Source organism: Xyrauchen texanus, chromosome 33 (assembly GCF_025860055.1).
Source record: "Xyrauchen texanus isolate HMW12.3.18 chromosome 33, RBS_HiC_50CHRs, whole genome shotgun sequence".
Classification (NCBI taxonomy): domain Eukaryota; kingdom Metazoa; phylum Chordata; class Actinopteri; order Cypriniformes; family Catostomidae; genus Xyrauchen; species Xyrauchen texanus.
The window spans coordinates 26097189-26109551 of record NC_068308.1 but is presented as its reverse complement, the minus strand read 5'-3'; the positions used below and the strand labels follow the sequence as shown (position 1 = coordinate 26109551).

The 12363-nt window shown below is 38.6% G+C and overlaps 1 protein-coding gene across 1 annotated transcript in view; it reads left to right on the top strand.

The window, feature by feature from the left end:
- The first annotated feature begins 884 nt into the window (after positions 1 to 884).
- The window catches only part of myo1d (myosin 1D), a 98576-nt gene continuing 87097 nt past the window's right edge, over positions 885 to 12363 (top strand). The window contains exon 1 of the mRNA XM_052102821.1: positions 885 to 1367. Coding sequence (XP_051958781.1) covers positions 1273 to 1367 — 95 coding nt within the window. The 5' untranslated portion in view covers positions 885 to 1272. The remainder of the gene's footprint in view (positions 1368 to 12363) is intronic.

Genomic DNA, 12363 nt, shown 5'->3' with positions numbered 1-12363 from the left:
TTATTTTCTCTGTGTATGGATATGACGTGAACACGCATAAAATCATTATTATAGGTTTATCAAAGTTAAAGTAAAAAAATGGTTTGGAAGGTGGATTTTTGTGGCATCTCTCAATAACATTTTGTTATTTTTAACCTAAACAATTTTTTCTGCTATATTTACTTCACCACATGTTTTTCAGTGTATAAAATAAAGAATTAAATAACAAAGAAAATGATATTGGCACATGACAGGTGGGGGCAGCAGCGTCATCGCATTATGTTTAGTCAGAGAGGACGGCTCTATGGCCACAGATAGCTGCACAGAGCAACCTGAAGCCACGTCTTCAGTCCTCATTAAACTTAAACGTGTCCCTGTGTATTTAGATTGCTACAGAAACATTACCAGCACGTGCCCTTGCACGATGCACAAATTTGTTTCATTCATGTTTCAACAGACAAGAATAGGGTTAAACCATCATTGTGCTCACTTTTGAGTACCTCTAAATGTGATCTTGGGATAATGTGAAAACTGTTGTAAGATCTGTTGGAAGTTCTCTGAAGTGTCGCGGAGGCAGTTCACTCAAATGTTGATTTTATCCATCGCCTTATATGGCCAAAAGACGGACAGACGTACATTCCAAGCATATTCTGCATTGATGATGACTACAACAGTTACAAATAATAGTCTTTGTGGATAATTTTAACTACTCACGTGTAACTTTCCCGCTCAAATGACTCCTAATTTAGACGTCGACGTCAAATGTATCTTATTTTTCATTCTTTTTAGAACGCAAAGGTAACCGCTCGTGTCGAACGGTTTAGCTCGCGCCCCGAAAGAGGCGGGGCATACGCGCGGAGAATAGAGGATACCATTCGTCGTTAGTTACCGAAGCCGCCGTATGGTAGACGAGACGAGTGCAGTTCGCGGAAACAAGGATGAGAGGTACGACTGTAGCGGGCTATCACTTCTCAAACACCGGGATCATCTAAAAGTTGCGAGGAGTTTCAAGGCGAACGAACCGAGGAGCGTTTAGCTGTGAGAATTTAAAGTGACGGAAATAACTTCCAGTCAACAGGCAGTGCGTGTCTATATTTCCTTTTAATGGGAACATGAACAAAACCCGACTTATTGTGGTCTAGGCAAATAGTAAACAAATTCAGAACGAAGATGTATTATTGTTTCAGTTTGGCGCTCTCGAATTGATTATATTGTACATTCAAGTTAACTTTACGCAATTTTCGTAGAATTATCGCACAGGTATTTTTTTTTTAATATTTCTTAAGCATTATAATGGCAGAACACGAAAGTCTGGAATTCGGAAAGGCGGACTTTGTGCTTCTTGACAATGTGTCTTTGGAGGAGTTTATGGCCAACCTCAAGCTCAGGTAAGTGGTCCATCCACTGGGATAACATTTGCCATCTAGAAAAATAATACTGACCTTGGGATCCAGAATTGTGCGGAGGAAAGGGGTTGCTGTGACAGTGAGCAAAGGCAGCTTTATACTGGATAAATTGTGGACGGATTTGTAATCCTTCAGTAATAAAGTTGAACAGAAATAAACATGGAGTGTTAATTCATAATGATGAACAGAAAAGGGAAATATTGCATATGAAATTATATCAAAGTATGACTTAATTTGTTCAATAAATATGTTTACACTAGCCTAAATCAATGATAAGATGTGACGTCCCAATCTCCATTTGGGTTGTGTTCCAATCACCCAAATGTATATAAAAAAAAGGTTTTGGGTCAGTTTACATAAAAGGGTATGTCATGCCTCCTTTTATTATGATATAACCTTATTTCCTCCACAAATTGATGGGGAACATCTTCAGTATTACAGAAATGTATCATGTGTTGGGCTAATGTTTTTAATTTATGCCACAAGGACAAATCACTCTTAATTCACCCTATAAAAGCAGCAAATTGCCTTGAAAAAAAAGTGTGATGCTGACAATGACATTAAGAGTCTATCATATTGTCTAGTTGTCATATCAATTGCTGATATAGCTGTTGAATAGGAACATTATATCAAGTTACTGAAAATGAAACATTTAAAACAGGTTTTGCTTGTATTTGTAAAATGTAGCTATAGAAGACATAAAACATTTTACTTCACAGGTTATTTATAATAAGTTAAAAAACTGTAATCTGAATTACGTTCATTGCATATTGTTTATCAACTGTAATCAAATGAGGGTGTTCCTCAAAACACATGATCTGTTATCATAAATGAATTTATTCATATTTCAGATAGTGTATAAATGCATCTTGAACAAGCTTATTCATAAGAGCATTTTGCAATACACACCTCACATCTACATGGCAGGAATTCATTGCATTGTTGTGTTTGTTGTTGGCTAGTTATTAGTTAAATACAGCTCACTGCACCTGCTGAGCTTGATGTGTGAGAGCCTCATAGGTGTGTTGGCCCTGGTCACACACCCTGCCCCCTAATTGGACTTATTGTTCAAGCAAGTTTGCAGTGGAAATCCTGTCATTGTGTCTTGTGTCGCTGGTAATGTCACATTTCCTCATCAACACACTGTCACTAAATTACTCGATGGCTTTGATAAGCTGGGGCATGTGGTTAGGGAGTGTAACTTATTTTTGTTAATGTTTAACGTAACAATGCTATACATTCTGCATTTGATTTCTGTTTTCCTCCCTTTAATGCTACTTTTGTGTTGAACAAAGTCCCTGCATGTTTTTTTTTCTGATTCTTTGATATTAGGGTAGTACTTCACTAATTTGTTATTCGGTCCCTATTTATACTATATCTGATTTATACTCTAGATCATTATAAATTCGTTTTTTAAACTCCATCCACATAATTGATAATGATGTAAATAAACGACTTGCCACTATTTAGCAGCAGAAGATGCTTTCCAACAAGTCATAGCACGGAATGTCTTGTTTTTCCCACCTCTCAGCCATGGCCTGATATTCTCCCTGGCTTGGAGATGGCATGTGGCCATGTGCAGTTTGTTATTTGCAGAGGGTGTGACCAGGCGAGCTTCCTGCTTCTTCAGGCTCCACATCTGGGGCTTCGGCTGGAACAGCAGCAGCTATGTGATGCCAGATCACATCCTGTGCCCTCTAGAGTGATAAAGGGTCTGCTGTTAAACTGGAATTCTTTATGTGATGCTTTTTGAAGGCACTTTACTTTGAATTCATGAAGACCATATTTTATGTAATGTCTGAAGTTGGCTTTTTATCTGGATTTTTGAAATCCGCTGTTTACACTGTGGTTGATCAGTTAGTCTGGGAGCACCAATAGGAAGCCCTAAAATATAACAAAGTTAGATTTTAGCCTTTTAAAGCAAAACTACATGACAACATTTCTGCAAAGAGATTTAAAGCAAATTTGTTAACCTGCTGCTTAGCTGTAAGTGCCCATTGTAAGAAATTTGCTTGATGTAAATGTACACAATACGGATTAAAGTGCCTATGTACCTCCACCATTATATGTATGAAATTTGGTAGTATAAATGTACATGGTACGGATTAAAGTGCCGCAATTCTCCCACCATTATATGTTGGAAAACAGTATGTGAGCTAGTAATTAATTTACACTCTCCTTATTCTACATCATTATTATGTAAGGAAATTTATAGTGAAATTAGTCACGTTCGACAACCATTATAAATTAGATAAATGACAAATAACTAGATTATTTGTCTGAATAAAATTCTTCACCATTAAAATCGTAATACAACTTCTCATTGTATCCGCTCACAATTTCTATTGTAAGGAATTAGCTTTAATAAGGGAATTATGATTAATTCAGTTGTTGGAGTAATATTATTCTCATGGTGAAAATAATATTACACATATTTAGGTACAGCTTTGAAGCTAAATCTTGTAAAAACAGGGATGTGATTATTTATCAAAATATATCACAGTCAAATTATCTTTGAATACAGACAAACTTTATTACTATTCTAAACATAAACTAATCTAAGACATAAAGCATGAAACAGGTTGGTGAGTAAAGTGACAGAATGATAAATACAGTGAAAATGAATGAGTCTGTTGACAATGCCTTAAGAACCATTTATCCTTCTTTGAGTCTAAATTGATTTGCAATCAGATTACCCAAAGTATTCAACTAATACACCAGCACTTTGAGCAAAAGCCTGGAGATGTACTTGCATATCGTTGCGTTTCCTTGCATTGTGTTGCTTGGTTCTTTGACATTTGTAGAAAGTTTGTTCCGTCAATGTCTTGATTGCGGATAGTTATTGTCTGGTTGAAGAGAGACCTTCTGTAAGGAGGACTCGCTACTCCCGTTGGGTGTGTGTACTGTAGAGCATAGAGTGAGAGACCTCCTCAGGACTTTTGGTGTCCCGAGTTTTCCTTAGACTCTACATGGTACAGAGGATCTGGAAGAAGCAAGATAGCTGAAGACGAGAGACCAAGCAACGGTTCAAAGAGAGTGTTGCAAGAGCAGAAGAAACAAAAGAAGAGGAGGTTCTTCGTTGGGTAGGAAAGTTTCCTACAAGGAAACCTTTCAAAGAAAACCTGCTTTAGCTCTATGTGGAAGTTCAGAAGGTCATGTAGAGGGTTTAAGTTTGTAGAACAAAGAAGGATCTTCTTTATTGGTCAGCTCGGGCATTACAAACCCTAGTTTGAAGTTAAGCAGGCATGGGAGAGACTGTCTTCTTCAGCAATTTAGGCGCCATAGATTCATTTTTATTACTCTCTAATGGGTCGGTGGGGGATCTCTCTGATCTGTGGAATGTGATGTTGTGTTCATTTGATGGGTTTGTTTGTTTAAAGGGATAGTTCACCCAAAAATTCAAATGTTCTCATAATTTATTCACCCTCATGCCATCCCAGATGTGTTTGATTTGTTTCTTCAGCAGAACACAAAATAAGATTTTTAGAAGAAAAATTCAGCTCTGTAGGTTCATGCAATTCAAGTGAATGGGAAACTTTGAATTTTGAAGGTCCAAAAAAGTCAGCATAAAAATAGTCCATATAACTGCAGTGGTTTAATCAATGTCTTCTGAAGCGATCCAGTTGTTTTGGATGAGAACAGAGCAAAATATATCTCCTTTTTCACTGCACATCTTGCAGTCTCGAGGCATGATCATGATTTCCAGCTCAATTACACTTCTTAGTGCTTGATTTGTGTGCAGAGCACTAGATGGTGCTATAGGAAGTGTAATCAAGCTTGAAATCATGATCACCAAGGAGACTGTTGTCAAGATGTGCAGTAAAATTATGGACTGTTCACCCCCAAAACCAACTGGATCGCTTCAGAAAACATTGATTAAACCAATGGAGTCTGATGGATTATGTTTATGCTGACTTTATCTGCTTTTTGGAGCTTCAAAGGCCTGATCACTATTCACTTTCATTGTATGGACCTACAGAGCTGAGATATTCTTCTAAAAATGTTTGTTTGAAAATGTTGAAAGAAAGTCATACACATCTGGGATGGCATGAGGGTGAGTAAATAATGAGAGAATTTTAATTTTTTGGAGAACTAACCCTTTAAGCTTCTTACAGTGGGTTGTCAAAATTAAACAAGTGTCTGAAGTGCTGATATATACTGTACATTGTAGGATGATCTAAGCTCAGCCCATGACCGTGTTTACACAACACCCCCATTTCAAACATGAGTTTGTAATGCCTCTCAGTAAAATCTGCCTAATTGATGTGTGCTCAGGGCTTGACTTTATATGGCAGTGTTGTTTTGCCTCTTGGATTCTAGGATTTGTTTTTGCCAGTCCTTTGTGCATTTCCAAAAACAATTACATGTGCTGCCTGAGACATGTTCCAAATTCTTCTAGACGCTGGCTCTGATACTGCAGATGAAACAGTTGATAACCAATTCACCATGGAGCCTTGCTCGTATACAGCAACCAAATTTTCTTAATCACATTCTGAGTCATTCAAAAGAAAGTCAAGTCTTAAACAGTTTTAACAACCTAATAAGTTTTATTAATTTAAGATGTAGTACTGTGTACTTATTAAGGTGTATACAGTGAGGTCCAACATTTTGAAAATGTTTTTTCAATGCAATATGTTTCATTACAAAGTATTGCTGTGGCAGGGCGGAGGGTGGGGCCGGTTCGTGATTCTACACACCCGGTCCCTTATCAGGCTAATCAAACCTCAGAGAGGGATAAAGGCCGACTGCGGAGGATTGTGCGGGGGAGAGGGATCGTTTACGGACATGTCCGTCATGTGTGTTTGTCTTTTGTTTATCATTAAAATATTATTTACATCGTCAAGCCGGTTCTCGACCCCTCCTTTCCATTAAACTACGTTACACTGGTGCCAAAATCTGGGAAGGAGAAGGGATACGCCGCAGTAGAGTTCTCGCCACTACCGTCCACAACGAAGCAGCCGCGGCCATCTGCCGGTGGTCGAGGAGCCTGGCCGCCTGGAAGCAGAGGACGTCCGCCGACCGCGAGGGGAGAAGGGGCTCCTAACCGACCGCCTGGAGTGGTCAGGGCCACTGCCAGGGGTGGAGGAGTCCCCTACCAGCCGCTGAAACGCAGCCCTGATCGCTGCTGACCGCCTGGAGCGGGAGATCCGCTGCCAGGGGCGGGGGAGACCCCTTCTGTTCCCCAAGAACGCGGCAGGGCATTCCGTCCGCCAGGGGCTGGAGGACTGCCTCTGATCCACCTGGAGAGGCGCGGCTGTCGTCCATTAGAGGGTGGAGGAGTGGCCGAGGATCAAGCTGCGGTGTATCGGAGAACTGGCGAGTGTTTTTTTTTTCATCTCTCTCTCTCTCACTGCCACCCCGCGTTGGCCTTTTCCCTCTCGTTTAAATTTTACAGTGTTTTTTTGGGGGATGGGGGGGGGGGGGTACTACACTGTTACAGGAAGTACATTTGATTAAAAAGCTTAACTTAAAAGTAGTGCAGAATCTAAAATATTTCTTCTTCATTTCATATCAGAACTTTTCTTTTTCAAAATCTGAAAACAGGGTGGTCTTAGATTTATTTTAAACCCAACTGTATCATCATTGAAACTTTCCTTGATTTTCACTTTTCTTAGACAATGTGTTTAACCTTCGAACTCCTATAGTTGCACCACAAGTCTGTTGGCTGGAAATGACAGGAAGAAAGTGCTTATGAAAAAATAATTGCAACCTGTGAGGGCTTGCTGGTCTTCCTATTGGCATTTTCCCATGATGGAGATGTCTCCTTTGACCCTCAGCAGTTTTTAGCTAGTTATTTGTGTCTGGTGTGCTAAGAATTAAAAACTGAAGCAAACGAGAATTCACTTTTGCTTGAATGTTTTATATTGTGCACACATTGGCTGCATCCGAAAGCTTAGGCAGCTGACTTGCTGCCTAATCAGTTAATGGCTTAACCAGCTGTGTTTTAAATAAAAATTAACTCTACAAAGGCACCATATTTTCATCCTAACTCCTGAATTTCCTTGTACATTATTCAGCATCATATCCCACAGATGAGGAATTTATTTTGATGCAGTCATCTGTTTTTCAGTTTTAGTTACAGAAGTCTTTCTTTCCTTTTAAGAATAATTACACATCAGTTACAGTCTTTTATTGCTTAAAAATGACATGCTGTGCTGCGTGGTGTTGAAGGAAAGTTTTAAAAACAGAGGGTTGTAAATCTGTGCTGTTTCCGCACAGCTTTTTATGTGGGTCTGTGACTCTGTATTGAGCAAAATCAGCAAAATGGGGGTCTAAGGTAGGGATGCACTGATAGCACTGTCTCTCTTACGATTCCATTATTGGAAATCTCATTTTTGTCCGATACTGATCCCGATCTGATACCAGTGTTGTTGTTTTTTTGCATAATCAGTTTAGAATATCTTTACATTGTTGTGTGGAATTAATAGGGTGTGCTCTTTAATATGTAATGAAACACAAACCTCTCACTTCACATTATTTCAGTATAAATGTATAGCTTATTAAGAAAAACTTTATTGTTATCTAGTATACTGGATAATGTAGCAGCAAAATTAACAGTAATTCCAGTATAAGTCATCAGTAGAAAAAAAGGTTGCAAAAGGTTTTCAACTTGTATCTGGACTTTAAAAGATTCAGATCTTTTTTTGTTAAATTTTGTTGTAAGATATCAGCTCACGTTTCAGTAACACAGTTATTTTTTGGAACCATTTCAACTTAAATATTATTATAATTTGTAAACAAATGATAATTATAAAAATATATTATATTAGTAATATATAGTAATATATCTCAATCGTGCACCTTTAACTTTTAAATGATCACACTTTTATTTTGACATTCTGAACTGTCTAGGAAGTCCTGTAAATATGTCTGATTGTAGGCAAGTTCACAGTAGTTTAATTCGCTTCTTATTCAAATTCTGGTAAAAAAAAATTCCAGTGCCATTCTGAATGCATATTATAAGTGAACCGAACATTTGAGTATCTACATCTGAGATGTTTGTGAGTAGTGCTCAAATATTGCGCACTCCTGTGAAGGCTAAAAAATAGCCACGAGTGTGTGTGTAAACAGAGCAGCACCATTCACTGGCGTGCTGGAGCTGCACATGCATTTTATATATTTACTTTTAAAAACAGCCTTTTGTGATTCACAGAGCTATCGCACATCTTCAAGTGGCTTTGAATAAAATGCCCGAGTCATATGAACTACTTTAATTGTGTTTTTTTGGTTCTTTAATGTCATTTTTTGAGCTTGACGAACATGACAAACACACAGTATTGGATTTGGATCGGGCTCGTCGGACCGATACTCAATCCGTCTAAAAGCTTCAATATCGGAGCCGATCCAGGTATCGGATTGGTGCATGCCTAGTATAAGGTTAGGCTTTAAGAGTGCTAAAGGAAACAGAACAAAACTGAGCCCATACAGTATGCCCATTATTTTCCCTATATTTATGGTGGCTCTGGACAAAACATTGGACACAATACAAATGCAAGCAAGCCAATTTATTTAGATATTTATTTATTTAGGGTGCATTTGTATCAAAGAAATGGAATCACTGTGCTCTACTGGTTCAGGGTGCTTAGATCCACATGTTTTCACTGTCAAAATGATCCACACTGCTTTTTCTCAATTTCTTATATTTTATTCAAATCTCACAGTACGGGATAACACAGACTTTTCGGCCCTGAAATGTCTGTGTTCTCCTGTACTATAAGATATGAATAAAATCTAAGAAATTGTGAAAAAGGAGTGTGCATCATCTTGAGTGTATTTGTATGAAATTTACTTTTCATAAGTCCTCACAGAACAGATCACACATTTAAACATTATTTAAATAATTACAACATGAATTGTATATTCTCACCATTGCTACATTATATCTTAAGGATTTCAGTGCTTTGAAACCTTTGGATGGAGTCACGTGAAGCCTCTCCCATATCAAGGGTGTAAATTCTCACTTGTTCCCTTAACAGCAGAGCCATGTAGAGTCCAGCTGTGACAAAGGCAACACGAATTCCCATTCTGCAAAGCAAACAGAGGGATCAAAGTCTTCTCAGAGCTCAGATGCACTGTGCAGAGCCAGACATAAGTTGCGAAGGTTTTATTACCCTAGCCGGTAAGGATAGGTAGAGCAACATATCTGCATGTTTTAGGCCTAGAACAATTATGAATGTACTTTCTGAGATCAGTGCATTTAATATATTACGATAACCTGACTGGAATTGATTTTAAAGGCCCTCAATGTTGAATGATTTCCTGTAGAAATATTTTCCATAAAATGTTAGAAGCTTATCATATGATGCTATATGTAATCTTGTGTGGTCAAATCTTCCATAGTTCCTGTCTTTTTTTCTGCAAATAAAATACACTGAGAGAATACTGCCAGTGCTCCTATTTAGACAAAGATCAGGGTATTTTACCTCCTCCTTTTCCCATGAAAGGTCATATGTGTCATTTTTTTGTGTAACTTAATATAAAGAGAACAATAATTAAGGCATTTTTATGGCCATCCCAACCAGCCAGACATAACAATATTTGCTTTGTTTTGCACCAAAACAGTCATCATTTAGTAATATAAAATAATTTTCCACCCTGTAAACATCAATGTAGAGGCCCACTGTTCTGATTGGCTAACATCGTGCAGCCTCTCAAATACAGCCATATTTGAAACTCAATCGGAAGAGAATGAAAAAACTATTTTCAGGGCTCACACATAACGCACATCCAACACATTGCATCTGAATATATTCAACTGAATGCTGCTGAATGAAACTGAATGGGCAAATCAAATCCCTTTAGTGTCACTCAACCATATACCGTAATTTCCGGACTATAAGCCGCAACTTTTTTCCCACGCTTTGAACCTCGCGGCTAATATATGGATTTAATATATACGCGGCTAATATATGGATTTTTCCCGCTTTCAAATTTTATATATATATATATATATATATATATATATATATATATATATATATATATATATATATAAAAAAAAACATTCTGTGACGTGCTCAGTTTTTTGGCGGCGTGAAGCTTTCATTAGACCAATTGAAATTTCCGAACGGGTTAAGGTCAAAACAATTTTTTTTTTTACTGTTTAGATTAAATCGAGCGCGCTCAAACTTCCCATCATTCTGATTACGGTAGTCATTTTGTCACCCTCACCATGGCAAAGACATGGAGAAACGCATATGATGCTGCTTTCAAGTTGAAGGCGATTGATCTGGCTGTTGAAAAGGAAATAGAGCTGCTGCACGGGAGCTTGGTCTTAATGAGTCGATGATAAGACGTTGGAAACAGCAGCGTGAGGAATTGACTCAGTGCAAAAAGACAACTAAATCTGAGGCTATTCAACTCCGACACCGAAGGAGATGACTTCAGTGGTTTCAGTGCACAGGACGAGGAAGATAGTGACCAATGACTTTCTTGGTAGGCTACTGTTTACTGCAAATGTTTTATTACAAGCCGTGTGTGGCAGCGGGGGCATGGTCAAGCGCCCGTCCGGGAGAGAAAAGCTGTAAGGGCGCTTACACCTGCGCTAAATTATGTCTAACACCGGTGTCTAATTTCAAGTGCCCTGCTTCACGTGTCCTTCTTGGGAAAACTGTCACACGGGCACCAGTGCACTTCAGCAGGGCACTTGACGTTCCAGGTAAGGCTTAAAGCCACAGCAATGTTTACAATCAAATTTATAAAGTTCCTCAATTCTTCTATGCGCCAACACTAGACTGACGTGTGTCACTCTCTCAGCTCTGTGGCTGCTGCCTTTTTATGCTGCTCTCCCCATGCTTACTGAAATTAGACACCGGTGTTAGACATAATTTAGCTCAGGTGTAAGCGCCCTTACCGCTTTTCTCTCCCAGACGGGCGCTTGACCATGCCCCCGCTGCCACACCGTGTTTCGTTAAAGCCTATTTATTTTTGTTACAAGCCGTGTTTCGTTAAAGCCTGAGTAAAGTTCATTTGTTTCAATGTACCGGTAGGCACCTGCGGCTTAGACATGTGTGGCTTATTTATGTTCAAAATAATATTTTATTTAAAAATCAGTGGGTGCGGCTTATATTCAGGTGCGCTCAATAGTCCGGAAATTACGGTACACAAGTTCAACATTGGGTGGAAGTTTTGGGTGTGGTTCCAAGCAACATAGCAGTATGACAATTACAATAAACATGTAACATGAAAGCAGCACCAGATACATGACAGTGGTCAAAGACGTCTGTCTAGTGCATGTTTATATACAAAAATTATTCAAAATCATCCAGATGGGTCCCCATTGGTGTTCAGGAATAATGAGGCCACACTAGACCTCACTGTCTTGTAGTGTTGTCAAAAATACCGGAACTCCGGTACCAAGTCGGTACTGAAACAAAAAATTTTTTACGATACCAGAATTTCTGAAGGTACCGGAGTACCGAATACAGGGTCTACCCGGTACCCATGCAGAGTCGGGAACTTTTGATCTCTCACAACAAGCAAAAGATGGTGACAAGCAAAGCTGCTGTGGAGTCTCAACTGAATCTTGTCGAAAAGAAAAGTGGAAAAAGCCAGGTTTGGAAATTCTTTGTATTTGAGGCTGATGAAAAGGGAAACATCATAGATCAGCAAAAACCTATTTGTAAATGATGCTTTCGCAATTTTCTGACGAAAGGAGGAAACACATCAAACTTAATAAAGCACCTGAAAGAAAGACACCCGGATTAATTCAAGCAACCAAAGCAGATTAGTATAAAAGCATATTATAATTTGTATTAGGGCTGAAACGATAAGTCGACATTACTGACAACGTTGAAAATAAGAAAATGACAAGAAAAAATGTCATTGTCGAATAGTCGTTTGATCTCATTTAACGTAAAATGAAATCATATTAAAATAATGATGTGCGAGAGCAGCACTGCAGTTCACGCCTGACAGAGGAGAAGAATAATTACACAGATCACGGTCCAGATGCACTCTAAACTTTCACAGCTTCTTC